We start from the raw sequence: 27,989 nt of genomic DNA, 5'->3' as shown, positions 1-27,989 counted from the left end.
ACAAATGATAAATTTTGATTTTTATATTACATACTTCAACGTAGCATTGGATTTTCGTTTATGTGACAAATTTCCTTTCATTTAATTCTATGAAAATGTCATGCTGAAATTATTTCATAACTTAAAAAAAAAAAAAACAAACTAAATAAATTTCTATTTTATTATTTGTTACTTTATTATCCCTTATTTTGTTATAAAGCTATGACTTTGACATAATCCACTAGTAGAGCGGGCTGACGCCATGTCGGTTGCCAAGAGGGCAAGTCTCTCCAGAAGTTGTAGCTAGCTTTCCTGTTCCTGTTATTCCAGGGCTTCGGATGTCCGTCGCCTGTGATGACGTCATCTTTGAACTCTGTGATTCCTCCAGCGTTCACCCCCAGCGTTAATTGAAACTGGAATCGAATGAAAAAAGTATAAATGATTGTTTTTACATTTACTGTAAGAAAAATCCATACCCAGCAAACGCTGGACTGATTGGTTAGAGCAATATTTGTAAAGTAAAAGTAGTACTTACATGGTCATCAAAAGGCGCCATCTTAGTTCCAAAAGACAGGAATCTGCGAGGAATATCGCAGAAGCGGTTAAAGCGGCCGCTCAGACCGCTCGCCGTCGGCTCCACACGCAGCCACTCTTCACCATCCACACTGAAGGTCATTTTATCTATAATATACAAGGTACTCCATTACATCTTTGAGATAATCAGAGGTAAATGATCTCCTAAATTAAATGAACAATAAGGAACAGTACCTGGTGTCCATTGTACTGAGTAAACATGAAAATTGTCCCCCCAATGAGGTCCGTTGAACAACTCCTTTCGACCTGTTAGAACTTCTCTACATGCTAAGTTCATTATTGGACCTCCATACAAAATCTGAAACAGTATCAACAATAACTTATAGTTTTGCATTTTTTCGTTTGCTGACATCTTCCACTCTTCAAAACTCACCGTATTTCCGTATTCATCAGGTCCAAGTCTGAGTTCTCTGTTACCAAGAGCTCCTGCGATTTTAATTACGCCCGATGCATATTTAGGTGTACCGTACTTTTGAAGCAAAGATTCTAGTAAAATTTCTGAAAGGATAAATAAAGAAATAGTTCTCAAATAAAATGAAAACAAAAACCATTGCAAAAATGATAATTGCAGTAAGCTGTACGGAGATATACTAAAGCAACAATTACTGAAACTGCAGTTTATCTTGCATCCCAGCAATATGTAGATGTAAAAACAATCATAAAATAATAACCTGGATAAAGCCAATCTCCTTGTGGCAGTTTTGCTCTGACTTCAACTATGCCGTACGTGAACGCAAAGGATTTGCTCGTGAGTCGGCCGCTCACCACCGGCGGCAGTATACTAGCACCCATTGCTGCCACTCTGCACGACTCTGCTGTTCTCGTACACCTACAACAAATTGAATACATCTAGGATTTCAGATTGGAAAGTTTTGTACGCCGTAGTAGCTATAATTTTATACTAAATACCCGCTGAAGAGGTCGAGGATGCCGGAATACAAAGATTCTTCATTGAATCCATCTTGTTCTTGCTGCAGCTTCGGCTCAATGCGTAAATTTCCGTTATCCACGGTCACTGTCTGCGCATTTGGTGGTCGTTGATATGACACAAACGGATATTCCTGGAAAATGTATGCGTACGGTTATTAAACGATCACAATGATATGACTAAATAGTTTAAACGTTATATGTAGAAATAAAATTCAAAATTAATAAGATGCAACTAGCTAAATATTACTTTTGTTTGGACATAATTGTATTTAAGTGGAAGACAATACGATTCTTAAAAATATTTCGAAAAAACGCCAAAAATTGTCATAGCTGGCTATTTTGCGGAAAAATGGGATAATGGGAAAATGGTCTTAAACATCAGTTGATACACTAACAGGCTGATCTGGTATATATTGCTCGATCTGCCACACATCCTCACGCAGGTTGTTGAAGTTGTCCTCGAATATCGTCTGGCCAGAGCACGCGGTGCCAACTCGTAGTCTTGTCACTGTTGGCCGACATTCCGTGGGTCTTATCGTACTTGATTGACTGCTTGGACTTACTAATTCTGAAAAATAATACCAAATTTAAAATTTTAAGAGCTATAGAACGAGGTCTTAAACTAAAATATTTCTCATTGTCATACTGATTGGTTAATTGCAAATTATTGCGGTACATGAGAGTTGAAGGTATAGAATTGCTCAACAAAGATTTCTGAGGTTTCCTTCATGGAAGTTGAAATTGAACTCGCAGGATTTCTTTAGAAATAAATGGTAATGATAAATAATTTTTCAACTTACCTGTTACAGTAAATCTGAGTTTATCTTTAACGTATCCTGCTCGATCGTATACTACGAATACATAGTAATTGATAACGTCACCGACTTTAAGTTCTAGATTAGAATCTTCGTAAATCCACATGCCATTCGTCGGTGCAGTAATTTCAGCAGAAATTTCACCAACATCATTCTGATTTATTGGCTGGTTTATTTTTCCGTTGAAAGCAAATAAACTTAATTTTGTATTATCTGAAAGTTAAGGAATATGATGCTAATTAAAATCAGAAGTTTATTACTTGCTAGATTTAATTAAGAGCGTCTGTGGCTCAGGAGTCAAGCTCTTGCAATCTACAGGTCCTTCCCGGGCTTCGAATCCTGCCATGCACCAATCTGTCTTTCGATTTTCGATTTGCATATATACATTTATCCGACGTTCTTACGGTGAAGGAAAACATCGTAATGCAACTTGCACATATCTGAGAAGAAATTCAAAGATATGTGTAAAGTCAACCAACCCGCACTAGGCCGGCGTGGTTGACTATGGCCTAGTCACCCCTAACTTAGGGTAGGCTCCGAGCCCCTCGGTGGGGACGTATAGTGAGCTGATGATGAGATTTAATTTTTAGCAGTTTTGACGAAAACATTTTATGATCAATGGTAAACTATAACATTATATCAGAACAAGTAAATGCACGATGTACTGTGTCCCATTAAACTGTAACGGGATTCGAATCATGATCGTTTTGTGCCGATAAGTTTTTATGTATTGAGGTCAGAATTAAAGGACATGCCAATTGTTTTGGGAAGAAATACATTTTAGAGTTGCCAAACTTGGAGACCATTTCATTTGAAGAGATCTGATAAATCTTTACAAATAAAATTAAAATAATGTTTGTCAGATTTGCAATTTTTACTAGCTGTCGTTCGCAACTCCGTCCGCAAGGAACTAAAAAACTTAGCCTAACTATTTGTTCTTGCAGGGTATACTCTACATCTATGCCAAACTTCATCGAGACCCGTTGAGCTGTTCTGAAGATGCCTTCTAACAAACATCCATCCATCCATAAATAGATACGCATTTATAATATTAGTAAGATAAGAAGTAAGATAATAAGATATGCAGTTTTGTACTTTTTGTCTTTGTAACTAATGTATAAGATTATAAATGCAAATGTTTGGATGGATGTTTGTTTGAAGGTATCTCCAGAACGGCTATATAGATCTCGCTGAAATTTGTCACAGATGTATAACATAGTCTGAATGAATACATAGGCTACTTAATTAGACTTTTTTAATTCCGCGCAGACAGAGTTGCGGGCGATAGCGAATCCTAAATAAAAGATTGTGAACATATTTTTAAACAACATTAAACTTTAGATTTTTATTATGTTGCCCATAGTTGATAGTTTTACTATGAATTTTGCTATTAATAAAATGTTTATAACTAATATAATTAATTAAAAATACCTGGTATAAAGATCCTTATTCCTTTCGGGCTCAATGCTTGTATCGTGACATCGGGAAATTTGTATTCATTTTGCGAACTGACGATTTGTGACATACAGAATAACACAATAACGGAGCAACGTGTTGTAGCCGCGACGGCCATTTTGCTACTGCTTACGTCTCATTTGTGATGACCGTACCGACTTTGTGATGAAACTGGTGTAACTTGACTAACGCAAATTCGTCACTCGAGTTTTTTCTGGTCTGGAACGAAATTTAGGTATTTACTAACATTGGGCAGGATCGTAGTTCATTGCTGGTTATTCTTTGTGAGAAATATCCTTTGTTTAAAAAAAAACTAATTAATTAAACTACCAAAATAATACTATAAACTATATACTAAAACTAAACCAAACTAAAAATAAAACTAAATTATATCAATAATAAAAATAAAAAATCGACCCCAAATCGCTGCGGTCGCACGGTAGGGTTCCCAAGAGGAATTTTAATTTTGTTTAAATGGAAATCCGGTGGTTCGGCAGTATGAAGCTTCGACCAAACTATTCTTTTCTCGAAATCATAATTTTTACCAAATATTCGTAACAAACGTTTTATAATTTTAGTAAGTAAGTTTTTAGAAAACATTGTAAGCCGTCCGTTTTATTTTGTTATCTATATTCTTAATAATCATATGATTAATGACAGAGTAGTCCATAAAATTTGAAAAGTATTGTCACAATATTTGTTATTATATGTACAAAAACTTTGTATCTCTCGCCTACAACTCGCGAAAAAAAACATAGTAACCTAAGTGATATATAAACACGGCTAAACACTCACGTATATTAGTACGGTGTCGTCACCGACTAGTTTCGTGCCCATCGGGGGCCCTTCATCAGTATGAGTGGCACTGATGAGGGACGGGCCGCGTCCGCGAAATAATACCAGTACCACTCATCCTGATGAAGGGCCCCCGATGGGTTCGAAAGTAGTCGGTGGCGCCACCGGACAAATATACGTGAGTGTTTAGCCGTTTTTATATATCAGTTTAGTATAATGTCTCACGAAAGTTTGAATAATTTAATAGTAACCTACGTGTTCTACCAGAGTATATTGTAGAATAACAATGCATGCATCAATGCAGTTCTGGAGATATTTTCTAACAAACATTCATTCATTCAAACATTCGCATTTATAATATTAGTAAGGTGAAAAAAATTGGATTAAGTGCAGTGGGTTTTAACCTGTCGCGTTATAGTACAACTAAAGCTGATAACCTCAAACTTATTCTTGCTATGCATGACGCGGTATCGGGGATTTCTTTTTGTTTGAGTGCTATGATACAGTATAATATCATAGCCGATTAATTTATTATTACAGCTTTTTATTTTTATGAAGAATCTAATAGCATTTTATTAAGTTTTAATTTATTATCGTTTATCTTGAAATTCATAAGTAGACTTTTGACACTAATTATCTCGTGTCAAGTCTAATATTTCACACCTAACTGAGAAGAACCACCATTTAACACAAATCTTTGTCTAAGAAAAACAAAAACCAACTAGGAAATTTTATGCAATATAAAAATACAAGTAATAAACAAACGATTTCAAAGAAATGCGGTTATTTCTCTAAAGGTGACTAAACTATAAAAACGCGTACAAAATATATTTTTTTAAATGTTTATTATCGGACATAAGCATTGATAAGCTCTTAATACTATGAATGAGAGTATAATACATGAGAATGTTTAGATGTATGGATGTTTGTTTGTAGGTATCTCCAGAACACCTGCATAAATATTGCTGAAATTTTTGCATAGATGTAGAACATAGTCTGGAAGAAACACAGTCTACTTATTAACTTTATTTTAAATTTCTCTTTGATGGGGTCGCGGGCGATAGCTAGTTTAACTATAAATATCTACCCTTATCTATCTGGGTATTACTGAAACCTATTGGGAATAACTCACAAATATAACATAATATTTTTGAAATATATGAAAAATGATCATACACTATGTAATCAAAGTTTGGTCATATCTTATTTATTGTGAAACAATAAATAATAACATAACATGTAAATTAAAAAGAAAATAATAAACCTCTTTGTACCATATGACTCTTATATAACACAAATAGAGTTATGTACATCTCATTCGATAAATCAGTTTGGGGAATCAGAATCAGACTTGTGAGGTCAGAATGGATCCTCAGTGAAATAACTACTATAGGGTCATAATGAAAGTAATTATTAATTAAGCAATACACGATTCTGCGTTTCGGAGTTAGTCATTTATAATCTTATCTTACTAATATTATAAATGCGAATGTTGGGATGGATAGATGGATATTCCTCTCCCAAACGGCTGCATAGACATCGATGTAATTTGGCATATATAAAACACAGCCTAGAAGAACACATAGGCTACTAACTTACTAAGGTAACGCAGAGATCCCTTGGCCTTGGCCTCCGACAAATCTCCACTGTCCCAGAGCATGCGCCGTCCCAACCCAGTCTCAGATGTGCAGCTACTGAAGGCTACTAATTAAGATTTTTTTAGAGACGCAGACGTATCAGGCGTCAGCTCGTGTGATTATATTTAAATACCTATAACAGTAAATAAATGTTTATATAACAATCTACTAATCTTATTTACTTTTGACCTTTTGACAACGCTTCCATATCCAGAGTATGCAGTAATAATTTTATTTCGTTTTATAATATTGCTATCGAATACCGTGTTGGTATGGAGTGTTGAGTAGTAGGATTTTATTTTTTATAACAGAAGGGGCAAACGAGCAGCGGGAACACCGTGGTGTTCAACGACGGCCTTAAATTAAATTAAATTTAATTTAATTAATAAATCTTTTGTTCAATATTTACAGTACAATTGGATTAATCAAGACAATTTTGAAGTCATTGTATTAGAGGATTTAATGATTATAACTGGTTGTGCGATTTAATTCAATTTAATAGAAATTGTCAAACTTATATCTGTTCAAAGAATCAAATAATTTGAGAGGTTTTATATTGGCATTTTCTATTAGCTGATGATAATTTAATAAACATTGTTAAAGTGTTAAACTATATATCCAAAAATCCTATCCCAATATACACATCATCAGCTCACTACAGGTCCCCACCGAGAGGCTCGGAGCCTACCCTAAGTTAAGGGTGACTAGGCCATAGTCAACCACGCTGGCCAAGTGCACCCGCACACGCAAGTGGTTGACTTCACACATATCTTTGAATTTCTTTTCAGATATGTGTAGGTTGCATCGCGATGTTTTCCTTCACCGTAAGAACGTCGGATAAATGTACATATGCAAATCGGAAATCGAAAAACACTGATACATGGCGGGATTCGAAGACAGGACCTGCAGATTGCAAGTCAAATGCTTGACCCCTGAGCCACCGTCGCTCTGTACACACGCGAATCAAAAATAAAACAAACCCATTTTTATTTATAAACATTTAATTAATTTTTCTTTGACTAATCTTTCAATTTATTTAGTAGTGACGCGAAAACTCAGGTCTCTGATAAATCTAGAAAGAAAACAAAAACATAAATTGTAAATTTTACATACTTAGAAATAACAAAAGCCAAAAATATAAAAAAAAAACTTTTTTATTATTAATTTTTTTTGACGGATATTTTTTTCAGTTTAAACATCGAACATATTATGCAGTAGTAAGGGCTATCGTTTTTTAATCCTAACGACTAGCACAAACAAAAAAAGATAAAGTAATTTGTTGAGTAATTTACCTTTTAAAGCGCGAACACTCTAACATAGTCTACTTTAAGAGTATTAAATTCGGAGTTCCACGTATGCAGCCATTGGTCACGGCAGTTCCAAAACTTGAGCATTGCTTTCGGGGATCCGTTGGTCCAAGGTTTGTTAAGAGCGTCTGGAAACTCATGTATACCTCCAACACTAAGACCCAGCGAGATGTAGAACTAAGAAAAAACAGTTTTTTGCCTTAAGATATGAGTCTTTTAAACATCTAGAATCAACATTTTCTGACATTCGGAGTGTTATGGCGAAATATTCTGTCATTTTTACTAATATGTGACAGTAAGAAAATGGTGGTTTAAAAATATATTTTTTTAATTATCTCTTGTCTGTTCCCATACCAGTTCATCAAACGGTGCCATTACAGTACCCTTCCTCCACTGCGGCGCCGCTGTCACGTTATTATTTCCCTCTGCAAAAAATCCCTCCCCTGGCGTCACTTCTCCGTATTGTTCTCCGTCCACAAGAAGAGTAATTCCATCTAATGATAACATAATTAAAATTAGAGCATTTAAACTAAAATATAGGTAAACACATATTTTGTATTTTAGAAAATGTAGAAATTTCAATACATTAGTAAAAATAGCGTCGACACAATGCCTTTTTAGAAATTAAATATTTACTTAAAAATGAATTTATTAAGCGCTTTCTAAAGCAAATATTTGATTTACTGTCTTCCACTTATACTGTTAGGAAGAAAATCCGAAAATGTGGCAGTGTATTGACTCAACACTAGCCTTACTAAAATGTCAACGCTTATGTCCCCCCACTATTCATTCTGACACTGGACTTTGTAACGAAAGCACGTCATTCGCGCCAAAGGATTCTTACTAATAATGTCTAAAACTTCTTTCGATTAAATCAGTTTATTTATACATCTTATGTTATATTCGACTGGGATATTAATGTTCAGTAAAACTAATAGATTACGTGTCGTTACGATTTAATAATAGTATAATAATAATATTATAATAATAAGACATTTAATCCATTCAAAAACATTACAACACTTATAAAACAATCAAAAAGAGAAAAAATCAAAGAAATTACAATGAAGCGTTGCAATGCAGAACAGATAGGGCCTTTGCTCAGCTGTATGTTTATTACCCCGGGGGGAAAAACACTGATATTCTGCAAAAGCCTTTACGCTCTATTTAGAACTTAAGCATGTTTAAATAATATTCAAACACATACCTGGTCTCCATATCATAGTATAGTTATGGAAGTCCCTTGCCCAGTAGTCATTACTAATCTTCTGTTTCAGATATGCAGACCTATTATAAAAGAAGTAATTTCAACTATTAATTATGACTCAATATTCAATGAAAAAAGACATTAAAAAGATACCTACCTATATGGATCTGATTCACTCATTATGGGACCACCGTACAATATCTTGGATGATTCAAGATTACCCTTAGTTGTGGCAATTCGTAATAACCCAGATGCGTAGTTGGTAACTCCATAGACTTTGTCACGAGGCTCTAGTTGTATCTCTGGATATTATAAGAAAATTTAATTAATCATCAAACATAGAACCAGGAAGTATACGTGTAACAAAAGTTTTGCCTTAAACGACTTGCACGGAATGGATTAGTAATTGACTGAAGAATTACTAAATTAATATTACTAAAAAAAAACAATAGGCGTAGATTCCAAATTCAAAATGATGTAATTCTAAGTTTGAAATGTTTACAGATAATGAAAAACAAAATCAGATATTCGACTTTAGTACCTAAGCCTATAATTTAGCCAAATATTTTAAGGGTCATATGTCTTCCTAACCTGGTATCAACCAATGTCCGAACGGCATTCTTGCGCGCACTTCTATTTTGCCGTATTTAAAGTTAAATCTACTCTTAGTCGTTATTTTTGCTGTGATGACAGGCGGCAGGATGTGAGGACCAGATGCTGTACGTTGACAATCATTCGACCCTAGAACTCCTGTGCACCTGATAAACAAATAGGATGATTGAAATCCACTCTTCACTTGGAAATAGAGACTAAATGCATCTTATGCCGTACAATCTTGATGAGTCGCGACTCCACATGAAGTCACTAACTCTTACAATTAAAAGAAAGGTTAATAAAAAATGCTATGAAAGAATGACTTCTTTTTGGTGTCTACTTTTAAATCAGGAATTTAAATTGGAGTAGTGGGTTTTAAAATATTTATACCTGGCTGTAAGATCCAGTGTTTGCCTGACATAATCTTCACCATATTTAGATTCCAATGTGACCGGTGATATTAAAAGATGTCCATTGTTCACACGCACATTATCTTCTGCCATGTAAACGTTAAATGGGTAGTCCTAAAATAGAAAAATAATATTTAAAGACGGAGAACATCCCAAAAAACCTGTAATTAGAACCTTTGACGATATTTTAATTCATACAAAAAGAAGACAAAACCTTGGAATGAACTCGATTACCAGATTAGTTGGTACTTAACATGAATTGAGGCTAATTCCTTATCATCCTCTTAAACTCCAGAACCAATTTTTTTTCATCGGTTAATTAAATACTTACTTGTTAATTACTTGATCTTACTAATATTATAAATGCGAATATTTTTTTGAAGGTATCTCCAGAACAGCAGAACAAATCTTGATGAACTTTGAAATACATATAGAACATACTCTAGAAGAATACATACGCTACTTTTTTAAATTCCGCACGGACGGAGTCGCGGGCAATCCCTAGGTGTTAATACTTACAGGTTCTCCTGGAAATCTAATTTCATGTTTCCATACTTGTCCTATTTCAATTTTGGCGTTAAAGTTGTCTTCGAAAAGTAATTGACCTTGACAAACGAATCCTGGCATCGACACCTTTGTTGGAGACAATTCGCAAGTTGGCATGGTTGGTGGCATTGGATGTACAGTGGGGATTGTGTTGCTAGTATCAGTGGGTACAGGACTTGGTGTTGTGACATCTATTGGTGTACCATTATCGTTTACAGGAATACCTTCTTCATCCACGAAACCTGCAGATTGTGATGTAACAAGATCAGCTTTAAGTACATTAATACATTCTATCTATATTTATTTCTAAGTAACTGTTAGATGCAGTCTCGAATGATCTAAGAACATATTAATATCCTTCTCATGATCTTAGAAAAGAGAAAACTAATGGTTTCGTACAGATTTTTCGGCTGAAGTCAAAAGTTGAATTACCTGTAACGGTCCATTCACCATTATCTTGTCTATATCCCAGACCATTCTTAATAACGTATGTCCAGAAATATACTTTATCGCCAATTTTCAGAGCTGTATCTCTGTCTCTGAACGTCCATCTTCCGTTCTTCGCTTTCGTTATATCACGAGACCATTGCCCCGCTTCAAGACCTTCCATCTCCTCGTTGAGTTTGCCATGGAAAGCGAAAAGACTGAATCCATCATCTATAAAATTGTGAAATGTCAGAATTTTCTGCTATAACAATGAACTAATCTTACTAATATTATAAATGCGAATGTCTTGATGGATGGATGTTTGTTTATACATATCTCTGGAACAGGTCCATGGATCTCGCTAAAATTTGGTATAGATGTAGAACATAGGATAGACGAACACATTGGCTACCGAATTAGTTTTTTTTTTCCAGCCATTATCGTTATAACTAATAAAAGCCATTTTATGATATGAAATTTATTTCTCAAAATAACTAAGTATTTAATTTTAAAGGACTGGTTCAAATATCCATAAGCTAGCTGAGTCGCTTCCTTTCTTCTAAAAAGATAATGTCAATATTGAATTGTCTCGTTCCAGACAATGTAAATGCTTGATTAAAATCTCTTGGCATTCCATGAAAATGAATCAAGGGACGGAATATCTCTGAATATTTAAGGGAAATATTATTTTCACTTGAAGAATTCGTCTTTTTGTTTTGGAATTTATTAAAGGTATTATGTTTTGTTTCTTTATTATTAATCTTACTAATAAATGCGAATATTTAGGTGTATGGATGTTTGAAGATATCTCCAGAACGGTTGAACGGATCTTGATGAAATTTGGCATTGATGTAGTGTTCTACGTCACATAGTCTGGAAGAACACATAGACTACTAAGTTTTTTTTTGATTCCGCGCGAACAAAGTCGCGGCCGATCGCTTGTTCAATTATAAAATGAAATCAGAATCGATTTGATAGCGCGTCGTGTTTTGATAAATTGATATGTAATGATGACCTTAGAACTTAACGATCTTGATAGCCCGGAAAATATATAACCAATAGCAATTTAACATAGTGTGACGAATAGACATATAAATTGTAGTTTTCCTAATATTATAAATGCGATTGTTTATATGGAAAAATGTTTGAATATATCTCAAAAACGACTGCAAGGATCTTGCTGAAATTTGGCATTGATATAGAACATAATCTGGAAGAACACATAGACTACTAATTATTTTTTTTATCACGTGAACAGAGTCAAACAGCTAGTTTATAACTTATTCGGCGTGACCTTGTCAAGTTTAACCTTTTAGAATTTCTCACATCTAAAATACAAAGATGTACAAACCTGGGACAGAAACACGTAATCCTTTAGGATAAATCGCTTCTAGTTTAGCGGGTGGCACTTCATAACAATTTATAGCAATAAATAAACAAACGAAAATATATAATTTAGCTAAATAACCCATTGTTACACTGTCCTCATTACTTATACTAGAAAAAAAATGATTTTTAAATCTAATCAAAATCGCACGTATTTACTGTATACAGGTTAGTAAGCGACTAAAACAAGTTATGCCACAGACGAGATATAATGTGTACGAAACGATGAAAAAAAACCAGTACAATAATGCCTCGGCACAGTATTTTAAAATAATTATTTCTTGATCATGAATGATGAATACAAAAGTATACAGGAAAACAGGAAATTGTATTTCTTAAGTATTTCTTACTTAAGTATATTTAGTCTATTTGTACGTACCATGCTAGATGTACAAATAGATTATCTCATCATATATTCACGCATGTAACTTAATAAGATCGGCAGAGATACTGGATTTCAATTTTGTGGCGATTTTTCGCAACTCTCGTCTCTGCATTTACGTACATTCCCAAAAAAAAAAGAAAAATGTACAACTGCCTGAACCTTTTTTTTTCAGAGGGGAATGCTTTATGCATACTCCGCGCCCCGGGGGGGACGCGGTAGTTATGTGGGATTCTCCTCCATAGCGGAGGCATACCCACTAAACCCCTCTGTTCCTCCAACGCATCGGGACGGGACCACGGGCACGCTTTCGCTCTCGTCCGCGGCCCCGTCTGCGCCAGCTGCCGAGGCAGCTCCCTCTCAGACAACTGCCTGAACCTAGCAAAATCAATTATATCGAAGTTATTACATTTAATTGGAAATCTTTTTTAAAAAAATGAACAGCACACATGTATATACGACCTTTTATAAAAGAAATCTGAAAAAAAACAACAGCAAATTAAATAATACGTCCATTTAAAATTAAATGATATTTCATATTCTTTTGTCATACGTCATGTTTTATTTTTACAACATCTCGATAGCCTTGAATCCGGTTCCGCGGAAAAACCAACATAGGTTCGTCTTAAATACGCTTGATTACGTTCCTTCTAAACGTTAATGATTAGACGTTACTGTTATTTTATAAAAACACTTTTTAGTTAAGTTTTTTGACACAATTAAGTTGGTATTATAAGTTACTTATTGTAACATGTACATTACTAGTGGTTTACCGCGACTTCGTCAGCGCGGGATTAAAAAACAGCCTATAATATGCCCGCGTACATCAGCAATCTTCCCATCAAAGTCCCAACAAAATCGGCCCAGCCGTTCCAGAGATTACCCAAAACAAATGCCGTTTTGCGGAGACAGGCTGAACAAAAATTAAAAAAAAAAGTTTTTTTTTAATAAGTAAAGTAAATACATCGGTTTTAGATTTTTATAATATAGACATTCCAATTTTATTATTATGTATAGATACAATCCTCTATATAATCGATTAGATCGCTACATCGATCGATCTTCCTTGTTTTTCTTTTGTTTTTTTCTTCAAAAGACAACCTTGTGTGCTAACTTTAGTGAGATATAAATAATTTACAACAATAACATTTTATTTTATTAATAGCGAAATCAAAATTAACAATTAATCACCTGTAGTAAAAAATAATATGATCGAAGTGAACATCCTGTAGCAAAAAAATGTGATCGAAATGAAGCTATGTTATAGGGAACATACCCATTCTACGAGACCCGTTTAGGGGGGGGGTGTCCTTAAAATACAGTGGCTCAGGTTTTTGTCACGTAGTCGTTAGTTGTTATTTTTCATAATACATAATTCACTAGTAATTTAAGTATGCATGCAGTCTTATGCAATAAAGAAATGGTTAAAATTACTCGAAAAATCAGCGAATTTCTTTAAAATCAGTTACCATATTTGCAGCTTCTCTGGTCCAACTCCGGTGATCCACTGCTCGCTTGATATCTTATAAGTAGCTTTTTGTAAATATTAAAATCCAATAAGAACTAACTGTAGCATACTTAAAAATCCGAGGAAAAATACGAATTAACATCTCTTTCGTCAAAAACAGTTCAAGCGTTTAGACACCAAGGAAATACTTGGTATTGAAACTTACTTAAAACGACACAAAATTCCTGCGAAAAATCATTCGGCTAAAAAAAACAACTTATTTCGTTTATTTCATAAAAAAAAACTTTATTATTTACAAAAGCGAAAAGGAGCAAGAGTTCTGCCACCACATTCCGAGGATCATTAAAATGAACTAAAATGTTATGTTACAAGGCGTAAATACGTATGTAATCGACACTTAATACACTCTCTAAAGTCCATGTTGGATACCACAAGTGGCGCGCGTTCCAGAACTCAAGCATGGCTTTGTTTGAAGAATTCTTCCATGGCTTATTAGGGGAATCTTGAAATTCATGGACACCGCCAACATCCAGACCGATTGATACATGGAACTGAAAGAGAAAAAGACAAAATAATAGTTCAATTAAAGAATATAAATATCTTAATATTATTGAAGAGGATTTAGTACTTTTAGACATTATTAACTAGAATCCTTTTGCGCTAATGACGTGCTTTCGTTACAAAGTCCAGTGTCAGAATGATTAGTGAGGGGACATAAACGTCGACATTTTAGTAAGGCTAGTGTTGAGTCAATACACTGCCACATTTTCGGATTTTCTTACTAACAGTAAGGAGCCATTATGTTAATTATTTCAATTGGTACACCAACCTACTGCATATCTTATTATTTTAATATTAATAAATGCGAATGCTTAGATGGATGGATGGATCTTTGTTTGAAGGTATCTCCAGAACGGCTAAACTGATCTCGATGAAATTTGGCATAAATATAGAACATACTCTGAAAGAACACATCGGCTACTAATTAACTTTATTTTTAATTCCGCGCCGACGGAGTCGCGTGTGACAGCTAGTATTATTATATTTTTAGACTTAGATTTTATGTCAATTTCTGACAAGGATATCGTGCTTTGTATGATGCTTGATTTAGGGATTATACGAATTACATTATTAGTCTTAGGTCTATTATTAAAATTTTGATTTACCATTTCATCTAGAGGAGCCATATTGCTTCCTTTAACCCAATTAGCGGATGTACTGGTATTGAGTTTTTTTACATCTTCAAAAAATCCATTCGGAGGCTTTACTCTTCCATAATTTTCTCCATCAACATACATAACTATCTCGTCTGCAAACAAATTTTTATAATCTTACTTCTTACTAATATTTTTAGTTTTGATTCGATGGATGAATGTTTCAAGGTATCTCCATAATTGCTGCATGGATCTCGCTTAACTTTAGCATAGATGTATAACATAGTCTGGAAGAACATACAGACTGCTAATGCAATTTTCTTAAATCCGCGAGGACGGAGTCGCGTACTACAGTTATTAAAAAATATGTTGAGCAATAAAACGGATAAAAATTAGATTTTTTATAAGGAACTTAATATATATTACATTGCTTGTACGTATTGAACATTGTCATTCAAGTTAGTAAATTACAATGTTGCTCAAACTGTGACTAACGAGCAAACTACAGTTAACTATCTTCGGTAACTATGAAACTGTTTTCAGTTTGTGCTAAACTGACATTATGTCTATTATTTTAATACACTTTTCTTAACCTACCTGGACTCCATACCAATGTGAAATTATGAAAGCTTTTACTCCATTGTTGATTATTTTGTTTTTCTCGTAAATACCTACTTCTGCAAACAAAAATTGATAGATAAAAATTAATAGATTTAAGTTTCAAATTAAATCTTAGTAATATTATAAATGCGAATGTATGGATGGATGGATGTTTGTTTGAAGGTATCTCCAGAACAACAGCATGGATCTCGCATAAATTTGGCATGGATGGATGAGTACATAGCCTGGTAGAACACGTGGGCTACTAAGAAAGTTTTTTTACATTCTACGCGGTCAGAGTCACGGGCGGCAGCTAGTATCCACAGTATACATAGTTATCACCTTCAATCGCTTAGAAGAAGCTCGTATTATTTCTTAACAATTTTACCTCAATGGCTCAGAATGACCGACGATGGCACCTCCGTATAATTTCTTAGACAACTCCATGTTGCCTTTAACACATGCGATGCGGATCAAACCTGACGCGTAGTTCAATGATCCGTAGACGTTGTCACGTGGCTCCAGTTGTATCACTACAGAATTATTTAGTTATATTAATTTATACATCGTCGTAAGAGCGTCGGTAGCTCAGGGGTCAAGCACTTGAGACGCAATCTACCACACAGAAGACAGGCGTCAAGTAGAAACAATTCCGCGATTTGTCTTATGAGTGTGCGTCCCGGAGGACTTATTTTAGTCCTCTTTTCCTTTACACTCTTTTTCTTTTAAGGAAAGGATAGAAAGTGGTTGTGGATTTTCTGGATGAGGGAATGCATGGGAAGTGAAAATATTTTTTTTTGTGTTTCCTTTCCTCCGTCGAATAAAGGTAGGCGACAGATATGCAATTGCGTATGTCTATGGGAACCGGTTGCTTCGCTATTTCAGCGATTTAAAATGGCCGCTCGCTCTTTTGCCACCTTATAGTATAAAAAAGATAAATAGATGTTAATACTGACGAGGTATCAGCCAATCTCCTATTGGCATTTTAGCTCCAACTTCTATTCTACCGTATTTGAAACTAAAAGTGTTTCTCGTTGTTATCTTAGCAGTGATAGCTGGAGGTAGAATTTGGGGTCCAAATGCTTCCATATTACATTCCTCATATGTCGATCCTGTACAACTGTGGAGACACGGAGAAATGGAATTAACTAAGATTATATGAAATAGTTAGTCAAAACAATAAATTGGTGTGTCAGATGACAATCGGCAGCGCAGTAATAAATCCAAACTTCGTCAAATATTCTGGATGTAAGATGGATAGGTTACAGAAAGACGCATTGGGAAAGCTGACCCCACCACCTTGGGGTGAAAGCTAGGCAGAGAGAGATAGAGAGTTAGTGAAAACAATAGAGTATGAAGGAAAATGGTACAACATCTGATACGACACGATCATCATATAACCACAATAAAAGAAAAGAAAACGAAGAGGGTTAAGCCAAGAATAGCACATACATAGAACAAGTAAAAGAAAAAGTAGATGTCAATTCGTATAGATAATTAAAGAGGATAACATAGCAGGAAGTTGGTAAGAAGTGATTGTCCTTAATTTACAATGGTGATTGTAAAGAATAATGTCAAAAATGTCGTTATTCTTACCTGTGGCGTAAAGACATGGATCGTCTTACAAAATCACTCCCGTACTTCGAAGCCAGTGTGATAGGACTAATCAAAAGTTTACCATCTTTCACTTCAGCCCTATCTTCGTACAAATTGAATGGATAATCCTGAAATAATTAAAACATAAGTAGAAGAAAATTAAATAACTTCTTAGAAATGCTTTAATTGCAAGATGATTGGATACAGGAATGAAGGCTGATAGGTCTGGAAGTAGTACTGTCCCGACTCTTCGTTGTGTAGGAAAGTTATCAAAAACTTTTACTAACCGGTTGTACTGGCATCTTAACTTCAGAAGTCCATATCATTCCCTCATTGAGGTCACTATTAAAATTATCTTCAAATAACAGCTGACCTTTGCAGACGAACCCAGGCGCTGATGTTTTAGACTTAGAGAGTTGACATGAACCATAATCGAAAGTATTTGGTGTTCTCTCAGTTTCTGGATCTTAGAAAAAATATTTAATAGATAAGAAATGAAAGTTTTACTGTTAAATAAATGAGTAAAATATAATAATTATTTTTAAAAACGAATAAATCTGATTGATTCTAATTATAGACATGGATTATAGTTTATTTTATGAACTTTACATCGATGTTTCTCGTCTTTTGTTTTATTTTTTCTATATTTATTTTGAATATTATCAAGTTTCATACCATTAGGCGGCCGGATAAATCTGTTAATAAATCTTCCTATAATTGTTGGCGATTCTAAAAATACAAAAAAATTGAATTAAAATTCATAATTGTATTAATAAAATTTAATATTTTATATATTTATATTAAACAAGCTGTCGCCCGCGACTCTGTCCGCGCTGAATTATAAAAAAAACATAATTAGTAGCCTATATGTTCTTCCAAAATATGTTCTATATGTATGCCAAATTTCATCGATTTCCACTGAGCCATTCTGTAGATACCTTCAAACAAACATGGTAGAGTCCGCTTTAACATCTTCACACGAATTGACCCGGCTCGCCCGGTGAAACACCACGACCACACAGAGGACAGGCTTGAAGTGGATGCAATTCCGCGTTTCGTCTGATGAGTGTGCGTTCCGGAGGCCTAATTTAGTCCTCTTTCTCTTCCCACCCTGTTTCTTATAAGGAAAGGATGGGAAGTGGTAGTGGACTTTCTGGATGAGAGGATGCATGGAAAGGGTATATATTTTCTTTCTGTGCATCCTCTCCTCCGTCGATTAAAGGTAGGCAACGCATATGCTACTGCGTATGTCTATGGGCAACGGTCACTTCGCTATTTCAGTGATTTCAGGTGGCCGCTCGCTCGTTTGCCACATTATGATACATAAAAAAAAACATCCATCCATCTAAACATTCGCATTTATATTATTAATAAGATAAGAATATAACTTACCATTATTTTGTCGTTTAAATCTTTCCACAGATAAAGAATTTCCATTTACATAAATAAATATAACAGTGAAATATAAAGTGGTCAATATTTTATGATTACAAAGCATTATTTTGTTTTCACTTAGACTTGTTACTCTCAACGAGAATTCGATTTAAATAATTGGAAAACGTTACATCATGAGTATAGTTAATATGTATAATATTTAATATACTATTAAGCTTCAATTTAAAGACGTGTTTAATGATAAATTTAATAAATATGTGACGTAATAATTACATATTCATTTGGCGATATATTTATTGAATACAGGGATATCAATTTTTGGGGGAATTCCAAGAACTTGTATTACTACCTTTATATAATGTTTTCTGTTAAGGGAACATACGCATACTACGTGACCTATTTTTCTAGTTTTTTCGACCCCTCCCTCCCCTCGGTGACCACTCGTAGTACATGACCCCACCTCCCCTTTTAGTTTTCACGTAGTAATTATGATTTTTAATCATTTCACCGGCAAAAAATAATAATTTGGCTCATACTCTTGTTTATAGCATAAGACTGCATGCATACTTAAATTACTAGTGAATTATGTATTATGAAAAATAACGACTACGTGACAAAAATCTAAGCCCCCCGCCTCCTGTGATTGACCGTAGTATATTAAGGACTCCCTCCCCCCTCTAAACGGGTCACGTAGTATGGGTACGTTCCCTTAGATCCCTTTTCTACTAAGTCGCGCGTGACTAGTGGACTATTGAAATCTTACCGAAAATCTCGATTGCCGCGACACTTATATTATTACATATTGCTGTCTTTGTTTTCTCCAAGGGAATAAGAGAGATGACTGTATTAATACAAGCCTACATAAACATAGCTCATGAAGACATCAATATAATATTGTAAATGGTTAAGAAACCTTCTTGTTAACTTAAGAAAAACAAGTAAATTAAATATTTAAATAATTTATACTTTATATCAGACGTATTAAGTATAATTTTGTTACAAGGCGTATATCCTGACGTAATCAATTTTCATATCAGAGTTGTACCAAGTAGGGAACCATGCGTCTTTTGCGGTCCAGAAATCGTACATTGCCTTCCTGCCCCCATTCTTCCACGGCTTGGTCTCTGCATCTTTGACGTCACTAAAGTCATTGATACCACCAACACGAAGGCCAAGGGATACGTAGAACTGCAATAAAAATTTAATTTGTATAATATAAAAATTTTAAAACTTACTGTCTAGTAGAACGAAATTTGTGTAAGTAAAAAAAATATGGCAAAAAAATAGAGGTGGACTAAACCATTCCTGTGTTAATTCTGTGGCTCCTTTGTGATCTTAATCATTGCACGTTAATAATAGAGATTAACAATAGGGGGGTAACTGGTCTAGGTAATTTGAGGCATTATTAGTTAGAATCCTTTGGCGCGAATGACCTACTTTCATTACAAAGTCCAGTGTCAGAATGATTAGTGAGGGGACAAAAACGTCATCATTTTAGTAAGGCTAGTGTTGTGCCAGCACACCGACACAGTGTCGGATTTTCTTCCTAACAGTAATTAGGTCATTATTCTTCTACTATTCATATGAATATTCTATTGTCGAAGACGGCTAATTGCTGCAATTATCACCTCAATACCTATATATATGGTGGTTAAATGTGTCTCGTTATTATCCTGTACTTTCCCTACGGAACGAAACTTTTATTATAACTATTTTATAATAATTGGCCGTCGACCCATCCGCTTAGTCACATACTGCAGGGAAACTGAGGAGCTGAAGCTGTCTCCATTCTACTGGCAGATGGCGCTGGACAGGCATTGCTGGCGATCTCTTGTTTCAAAAGCCAAGACCGATTTTAGGTCGCTTAGCAAGAGGAGTATAATTACCATTTGATCCAATGGTGCCAAAACTGTTCCTTGTATCCAATGCCAGGCTTGTGTGACACCGTTCTGATTGGCGCTGTTGTAAAATCCTTCACCAGGGTCCACTGTACCGTACAAATCTCCGTCAACATAAAACTCCAAAAGATCTGGAATATTAATTATTTTATAATTGTACTTAATCTAGATGCGCCGCACTCGAAATTGGATAATAATTAAACACTAGAATGTAGGTTTTACTTGAGCTAACACAATTTTTTGTACCGGCATATTGAAGACTAGCTATTTCCGGCGACTTTATCCGCGCGGAATTAAAAAATCTAGTAATGAATGTAGCCTTTATCACGTAAGGATTGTGTAGCTTCAGCAAACACACGTACAGACAGAAAGGCAGGAGAAAAATATTTTCTTTAATTGAAATAAGAAAGTTTTATTTTGATGTAACAAACAGACACTCCATTTTTATGAACTGTATAGATCCCTTACCTGGTTTCCAAACTAAGCTGTAATTATGGAAATCTTTGTTCCAGTTGCTTATACCGATTTTACTCTTCATATTAAAAGATCTGTAAGGTTCCAAATCGGACAAAATTGGTCCGCCGTTCAACTTTTTAGCGTAAATAGCATTCCCTTTAGCAAACGCTATTCTTACGAGACCAGATACGTAGTTTGTTTTACCGTAAACATTATCACGCGGTTCTAAGTTTATTTCTGAAAATAAAAGACGCAATTTACTTGTCAAGAATTTTTTACCATTCATATTACAGGAATCGTTGATATTAATGCAGAGTATTCTCTAAAAGTGTAAAGCATTTTACCTGGTAAAAGCCAACTTCCAGCCGGTAGTTTCGCGCGAATTTCAACTCTACCATATTTGAAATTAAACCTATTTTTACTTGTTATCTTTCCAGTTGCAACTGGAGGTAGTATCTGCGCTCCAGATGCTGTTCGAGAACATTCCCATGTGCCGATCATTCCGGTGCAACTGAAATTATCTTATATATAAAATTCTCGTGTCACAATTTTCGTTCCCATACTCCTCCGAAACGGCTTGACCGATTCTCATGAAATTTTGTGAGCATATTGAGTAGATCGGAGAATCGGCCAATATCTATTTTTCATCCCCCTAAACGTTAAGAGTCCACCCCTAAATTTTATTTTTTAGACAAACACGCGGACGGAGTCGCGGGCGACAGCTAGTAATAAAATATAAGTTTTAAAAGCTACTTAATCCTTATAAGTGCTAATATTCGATTTACGTTGACAAGGTTCCCACATGTTCTTACAGTTGCATTTTGTATGGGCTCTGAAGTCGCTAATCGTATAAATATTTAAAATTTGAGGTCTAACGAATGATAAAGAAACTAAGTCAAAAGAACTACTTACAAAAATCGCCAAGTATATTTTATGTTACATTTAATATTTATTATGAAAATTTAATCCTACTAATATCATAAATGTTGGAATGTATGGGTTGATGGATGTTTATTAGAAGATATCTACAGTACAGCTGCATGGATCTTGATGAAATTTGGGATAAATGTAGAACATAGCCTGGAAGAACACATAGGCTTAAGTAGCCTTTTTTGCGACGAGTTGCTGCCGATAGGTAGTAAATTATTAATCAAAAATCACTGTCATACAAAATGTTCGCAGTTAATTCTTTTCATTGTCCAAAGAATACTTACGTATTTGTCAGATCTAAGGCACCATTTAAAAATCCCGCGTGGTATTTAGTTTCTAAAAGTATTGGAGAAATTATAAGCATTCCATTTTCGAGCCGCAGTGTACCGTCAGATAGATACACGTTAAAAGGATAATCCTGAAAGTTAAATAAATATTAGAATTGTTTAGTTTCCAATAACAATAAGTAAACTCGTTTTGGGTGACAATACGGGAGTTTTTTTAATTACAAAAAAAATATTATATATTTATATGAAAGACTAGATGTCGCCTGCGACTCCGTCCGCGCGGAATGAAAAAAAAAATAGGAGCGTATGTTTTCTTCCAGACTGTGCTGTATATGTATGCCAAATTTCATCGAGATCCGTACAGCCGTTTTGGAGATACATTTAAACATTCGTACTTATAGTATTAGTAAGTTTCTTTGTTAGTTTACTCCGTATGAAGTTAACACGTTGAGCGCCGCGTCAGCCATCAGTGGCTGACACTAGATTCTCTGTTTAGGTCGCGTCAGCCATCAGTGGCTGACAGCGTGTAACATGAGAACTATAAAATTTTACACTATTTTTCGTTAAACATGTAAACTATTTAGTACTGCGATCGGAAACACCGGCCCTTTAGTACCAGCGCGTATAAGCGGCGCTCGTGGCCTGAACGGGATTGTCTTAGAAATACGCGTGTCGCTCAACGTGTTAACGAAGAATTTAATAATGATAAAAACTTTATAATAAGCAATTAACGCTAATTACTTGCATTTTATTCTTATTGTTAGTTCGGTTAGGTAATTTATATAAAGATTTATCATCTTTATTGGTTACAATTGCTATTAAACTCAACTTAATAGTACATTGGCATTTGAAAATCACGGAAGAAAGTCAGATTTTAACCTAAGAAGTAAATTAATGAATGTTATCATATTCTTAATGAGCAGCGTTAATCGAATTAACTACAATATGTATAGTGCATCAAGTAATTACATTTTATGAGAAATGTAATTTTCCCTTATATTCTTAACTTTGGTTTTCCCAGACGTATTTATGAACAAAGATAGACAAGACACAATTAATTTTAGAATCTTTATGACCGAAGATATTACTAATCTCTACTAATGTCGTATCAGATTTTGATATACATATGAGTAAATGCGAATGTTTAGATGTATCCATAGATCTCGCTAATATTTGGCATAAATATAGAACATAAAACCTAGACACCTTTTTTTATCGTGGGGAAATGCCTTTCGCATACCATCCTTGCGGGGACAAAGGTGGTTATGTCGGGCTTGCACCGACTAAAACCCCACGGTGGTCGCCACCGGCGCGAACAAGGGGGGGAGGCGGGATCTCCGTACGGAACACAACCGCCACCCTCCAACGCCTCGCTAGACCTTTTGGGTCCAGCTCCGTCGTACTCTAAGGTTCGACCACTTTCTCAGGGCCGCCTGAGCGTTCAGGACCCCACCATAAAACCTAGACACCTAGTAAACTAAATAACCTACGTGGTTAGACAAAGTGCATTCCCTTGGAATCGATTCCATAATGAACTTCAAAAATATATAGAACTGACAGTAACATTCGATAAGTCAATGACGTCGTGAATGACGCGCGTCAATCTCTTCGGAGCGAATGCACTTGACCTTAAGTTATTCTTTTACCAATAAGAATAATAGGGATCGTGTTCATAGTAAAATTATATTAACCCTTAATTCGATGGTGTGCAGTGTGACGAACAACTAATTAAAAAAAAATCTACTGAACTAGTTTAGAGAAAATAAGGTAAATATGACTTTACTAAAAAAAAAACATTTTTTTTTGCTATAATAAAAATTTCGTCGATTTAAGGGTTAAAATTCATATCTATGTTGAAGACAAAATTTCTGACATTTGTAAATTTCTTTAATATTTTTTTCTGTGTTTTTACTTCTTATTTGTTTTGTATCAATGTTGTTGTTGTTGTTGTTGTTTGTTTCTATTACTGTTATTGGATTGATTGTCAGTTTTATTGTGTTGTATTACTCTTGCTAATGTTGCTTAATTTATTTGTTGTATGTACGTATATCTATACTAATATTATAAAGCGGAAGAGTTTGTTTGATTAAACGCGCTAATCTCAAGAACTACTTACTGGTCCGATTTGAAACAATATTTTTTTTTTGTTAGATAGTCCATTTATAGAGGAAGGCTTTAGGCTGTGGGGAGACGAAAGCGGCAAAATACCGCCCCCCCCCCCTCCGCAACAGCCCTAGGGCGCTGGATACGGGAAGATCCAGCGCCTGAGGCTGAAGGTAGGCCCTCCCACATAGTGGGAGCTGCTTCGGCAGCTGACACAGGCGAGGTTGCGGGCGCAAGCGTGCCCGTGGCCTCGCCTTGATGCGGAGGAGGAACAGGAAAAAATGGGAAGCCTTAAGGCTATATAACATTACGCTGCGACCATTAATTATTTTTAATTCCGCGCGGACGGAGTCGCGTGTGACAGCTAGTAATAAATAACTTTACTGACCGGTTCCTGTGGAAACATAATTTCCGGGATCCAATTTGATAAATCTTTAATATTGTTCTTATCAAATTCCTCATTGAAGAGGAGTTCTCCACGACAGACGCGACCACGACCCAGCACCGCGGTTAGAGACTGCTGACATGAAGGTGGAACTGTTGCTGACGTTGGTATGAAACTAGGAGTGGTTGTGGTTGCAGGTGGTAAGTCATTCGGATCCACAATTGTACCATTTTCATTGACAAATTCTAGAAAAAAAATGCATTATTGCACTTGACTATGATTCTATTTAAGTTTTTTGGTCATATCGAACGGTACACGATAGGTTACTATTCATGCTTTAGAATGTTTCTCATACATATTTAATATTAGGCCATTAGTTTGAGCGTCGGTGGCTCAGGGGTGGCACTTGACTTATAATCTGCAGGACCTGGGTTCGAATCCCGCCACGTACCAATGTGTTCCGGTTTCCGATTACATATGTACATTAATCCGACGTTCTTACGGTGAAGGAAAACATCGTGATGCTGCACATATCTGAGAAGTAATTCAAAGATATGTGTGAAGTCAACCAACCCGCACTTGGCCAGCCTGGTTGACTATGGCTAAATCACCCTTTACTTAGGGTAGGCTCCGTGCCTCTCGGTGGAGACGTATAGTGAGCTGATTATGAATGTATGAAAGAACAATTAACGTAAAGTTAATTATTTTTATTAGTGACTCATTGTAATAACAAACAGTTAAATATAAAAAAGATAAGGAGGATGCAAGTATGCTTCTGATATCTATTTTCTAGGAATATTTTACAGTGTTTGTTCAATTTGTTAGTGATTCGCCAGACGTATAACAAAGTAAAAAAGTTTTATAGCACTCAATTTGGAGGTATGAATTTCTTAGGTAAACAGTGTTTCCTAGAATTTTTACAATTGAAGAGGAAAATCTATAAGATTTTTTTTTTTAATTCAAAGAAATGTATATTTGTTACAGTATTCAGATCCTGCTATCGTAGGTTGCTGAGATGAAAATCTCTGTTTAAAACATCTTTTTATTTGTATTTTGACATAAATAACGACAGAGATGACGATATGTTTTATACAGAGATTTTGGTCTCAGAAACCCACGGTTCATAGGCTCTCGTGAAGTAGACCTTTTAAGTTGACTAATTTAAAGATTCTTCATTTTTAAGGAAAAAAACGGAACCCTTATAGGATCATGTTGTCCGTCCGTCCGTCTATCAAGACCCTTTTTTCATATAAATCGACCATCACATCAACATCTTTAAAATGAAATTTATATAACAATTACTTACCAGTTACAGTCCATTCTCCATTATCCTGTCTATAGCCTAGACCATTCTTTATAACATACGTCCAGAAATAGATTTTATCTCCTAATTTCAGTTCAGCATTCCTATCTCTAAAAGTCCATCTACCATTCTTAACCTTCGTTATATCTCTCGCCCATTGTCCAGCCTCCAGACCTTCCATTTCCACGTTCAGGTTCCCGTGAAACGCAAACAGTGTGAAACCGTCATCTGGAATATTAATTACAATCTTATCGAAACACTGTCCTTTATACAAAGTGGGATAAAGGATTGGAAGATGATGAGATTTACTTTATTAGATTAGGAATCAAGCATTCTACTGCCGTAGCATATCCATACGTAAATATATCTAGTATCAAATAAGATCGTTGATAATATGTAACTAATGTCTGGAACGGCTGTCCCAATTTCATTCGTTGTGCTATATTTGGCTCGTTCACGTACCGACACGTGTTGCCGGTCCAAAGGTCTGACATCGACTGACGTCCCCTCTCTCCGGCATGTACTTATGGCGTGTACGCTCGAGACAAACAACACTACGTTTATGCATACACTACACTAATGTTGACAGGACGTGGACGGGAAGGTAGCTGAAGCGCGCGGGCTAATTATAGATTTTTTTAAATTATCTGCTAATGAAATCGTATTTTAAAAGTAATCAAGACGTGGTTGAATAATAATAATGGTTAGGTTATTTCATTGAAAATAGATATGTCAAAATTCTTTGATATTACTGAATGTAGTAAAAAGGTAAAATAACCTGATAAAATTTATAAAACCAGTTCACTTGAGTCTTGACAAAACGAAGGATACAAGTAGAGATGAAATCGTTAGGGTCAACTATACATTTTTTTCCTTATGTGACAATTTTTAAAATCTTGTACATAAATTATCGGATTATTATACACTCGACTGCCTAAACGTTTCGTAAATCTGTTAATTTTTTTTGTAATAACAGGCTCTGTTATTTCTAACAACTCAAAGAAAAAAGAACAATCTTAAAATATTCTATTGTGCTAAAATTAGATATTTACAGTCAACTTTATATATCTTTAGAATAGGAATAATTTATTTCATAATATCCCTTAATACTACTTGAATAGGCTAGCCTATCAGGACCATCTATTAGTTGGTTACTCCTTACTCAACTTAGTTACACTCGAAGAAATGTCTTCTTGTAATAATCATTCAATCAATATTTTACTCAATGAAGCAAAAGTGAAACCAATAATAAAATCTACAACATAAATAGGTTTAAAAGAAACATACACTCATTGTCCTATTGTAAACAAAGTTAAAAATAACGAAAGTTACCTGGAATTGAAACTCTCAACCCTTTAGGATATATTGCTTCGAGTTTTGCAGGTGGGACTGTATATGCTTTGACTAAATAAGAACTATAGACAAACAATATCAACAAATGAATATGTTTCCACGCCATGACGTCTGCACTTGTCCACGACATACCACCGACTGAGTACATTGCATTAAGATGATTAACACAATAAGGGGAAAATGTTGCAGTAATCTGCTCTTATTTATTACTATGTTCTTTATAATGCAATTTTAAAATAGAAGTACTGTTAGAGATTTTGTTATGTAAAATATCGAAGGAATGAGATGAACTAGGAATAGATAAGACGTCACTTCATCACGCTTCACTTTTCCCACCTCAACTATGCAGTCAACAATATAATGCCTGATTGTATTCTGTACGTAGTAATCTTACTAATATTTTAGTGTTTAGATGAATGGATGTTATCTTCTGAACAGATGAACGGATCTCGATGAATTTTAGTATAGATATAGAACATTGTCTAGAAGAACACATATGATATTAATTAAGTTTTTTTTTAGTTCTGCGCGGACGAAATCGCGGGCGACAGCTATATAGTTTGTTGTAGTGAAGTTATTAGGTAAATAATACAAGGCT

The 27,989-nt window shown here is 35.0% G+C and overlaps 4 protein-coding genes across 5 annotated transcripts; all 4 read right to left on the bottom strand.

Annotated features, from left to right (window-relative positions):
• Positions 1 to 49: 49 nt before the first annotated feature.
• BGRP2 (beta-1,3-glucan recognition protein 2) lies at positions 50 to 6,237 on the bottom strand. Of its 2 annotated transcripts, NM_001312316.1 has the most exon segments (12): positions 50 to 392; positions 515 to 660; positions 748 to 871; positions 947 to 1,071; positions 1,245 to 1,402; positions 1,483 to 1,634; positions 1,899 to 2,071; positions 2,304 to 2,531; positions 3,750 to 3,797; positions 3,800 to 3,825; positions 3,828 to 3,829; positions 3,832 to 3,855. In NM_001312316.1, coding segments are annotated over 12 exon segments (1,395 nt in total). In that variant the 5' UTR covers positions 3,844 to 3,855; the 3' UTR covers positions 50 to 191.
• Positions 6,238 to 7,188: 951 nt separating this feature from the next.
• LOC106121347 (beta-1,3-glucan-binding protein-like) lies at positions 7,189 to 12,264 on the bottom strand. Its single transcript, XM_013316976.1, has 10 exons — positions 12,047 to 12,264; positions 10,702 to 10,926; positions 10,243 to 10,511; positions 9,704 to 9,837; positions 9,311 to 9,477; positions 8,877 to 9,021; positions 8,720 to 8,799; positions 7,867 to 8,006; positions 7,498 to 7,689; positions 7,189 to 7,277 (listed from the first exon to the last, which is right to left on the bottom strand). Exons 1-9 carry the CDS (start codon positions 12,165 to 12,167, stop codon positions 7,501 to 7,503), a joined length of 1,470 nt encoding a protein of 489 aa, XP_013172430.1. The 5' UTR covers positions 12,168 to 12,264; the 3' UTR covers positions 7,189 to 7,277; positions 7,498 to 7,500.
• Positions 12,265 to 14,190: 1,926 nt separating this feature from the next.
• LOC106121451 (beta-1,3-glucan-binding protein-like) lies at positions 14,191 to 18,836 on the bottom strand. Its single transcript, XM_013317133.1, has 9 exons — positions 18,674 to 18,836; positions 17,957 to 18,010; positions 17,569 to 17,747; positions 17,282 to 17,409; positions 16,642 to 16,805; positions 16,074 to 16,218; positions 15,683 to 15,762; positions 15,098 to 15,240; positions 14,191 to 14,482 (listed from the first exon to the last, which is right to left on the bottom strand). Exons 1-9 carry the CDS (start codon positions 18,777 to 18,779, stop codon positions 14,297 to 14,299), a joined length of 1,185 nt encoding a protein of 394 aa, XP_013172587.1. The 5' UTR covers positions 18,780 to 18,836; the 3' UTR covers positions 14,191 to 14,296.
• A 783-nt stretch (positions 18,837 to 19,619) lies between these two features.
• Positions 19,620 to 27,546, bottom strand: LOC106121449 (beta-1,3-glucan-binding protein-like). Its single transcript, XM_013317132.1, has 8 exons — positions 27,371 to 27,546; positions 26,042 to 26,266; positions 24,739 to 24,980; positions 22,245 to 22,378; positions 21,375 to 21,541; positions 21,043 to 21,267; positions 20,563 to 20,705; positions 19,620 to 19,864 (listed from the first exon to the last, which is right to left on the bottom strand). Exons 1-8 carry the CDS (start codon positions 27,537 to 27,539, stop codon positions 19,673 to 19,675), a joined length of 1,497 nt encoding a protein of 498 aa, XP_013172586.1. The 5' UTR covers positions 27,540 to 27,546; the 3' UTR covers positions 19,620 to 19,672.
• Positions 27,547 to 27,989: the final 443 nt, after the last annotated feature.

Source organism: Papilio xuthus, unplaced genomic scaffold (genome assembly GCF_000836235.2).
Source record: "Papilio xuthus unplaced genomic scaffold, Pxut_1.1 DF826945.1, whole genome shotgun sequence".
Lineage (NCBI taxonomy): Eukaryota > Metazoa > Arthropoda > Insecta > Lepidoptera > Papilionidae > Papilio > Papilio xuthus.
Note: the sequence above shows the minus strand (reverse complement) of the source record. Positions and strands in the feature narration are given on the sequence as shown.

Excerpts from the sequence above, each read along its gene's own strand:
- LOC106121449 (XM_013317132.1), bottom strand. The coding sequence starts at position 27,539 with ATGTACTCAGTCGGTGGTATGTCGTGGACAAGTGCAGACGTCATGGCG. Across the intron at positions 24,981-26,041 it reads TGGAGAATGGACTGTAACTG|AATTTGTCAATGAAAATGGT; the intron begins GTAAGTAATTGT and ends TTTTTTTTCTAG. Across the intron at positions 20,706-21,042 it reads CAGCTTAGTTTGGAAACCAG|ATCTTTTGGAGTTTTATGTT; the intron begins GTAAGGGATCTA and ends TTAATATTCCAG.
- LOC106121347 (XM_013316976.1), bottom strand. The coding sequence starts at position 12,167 with ATGGGTTATTTAGCTAAATTATATATTTTCGTTTGTTTATTTATTGCT. Across the intron at positions 10,512-10,701 it reads TGGTGAATGGACCGTTACAG|GTTTCGTGGATGAAGAAGGT; the intron begins GTAATTCAACTT and ends CACAATCTGCAG. Across the intron at positions 8,007-8,719 it reads TACTATGATATGGAGACCAG|ATGGAATTACTCTTCTTGTG; the intron begins GTATGTGTTTGA and ends TGTTATCATTAG.
- LOC106121451 (XM_013317133.1), bottom strand. The coding sequence starts at position 18,779 with ATGCTTTGTAATCATAAAATATTGACCACTTTATATTTCACTGTTATA. Across the intron at positions 16,219-16,641 it reads AGGAGATTGGCTGATACCTC|TGATACAACTGGAGCCACGT; the intron begins GTCAGTATTAAC and ends ATAATTCTGTAG. Across the intron at positions 15,241-15,682 it reads CACATTGGTATGGAGTCCAG|ACGAGATAGTTATGTATGTT; the intron begins GTAGGTTAAGAA and ends ATTTGTTTGCAG.
- BGRP2 (XM_013316977.1), bottom strand. The coding sequence starts at position 3,891 with ATGGCCGTCGCGGCTACAACACGTTGCTCCGTTATTGTGTTATTCTGT. Across the intron at positions 1,403-1,482 it reads ATCCTCGACCTCTTCAGCGG|GTGTACGAGAACAGCAGAGT; the intron begins GTATTTAGTATA and ends AATTTGTTGTAG. Across the intron at positions 872-946 it reads CTGATGAATACGGAAATACG|ATTTTGTATGGAGGTCCAAT; the intron begins GTGAGTTTTGAA and ends ATACTGTTTCAG.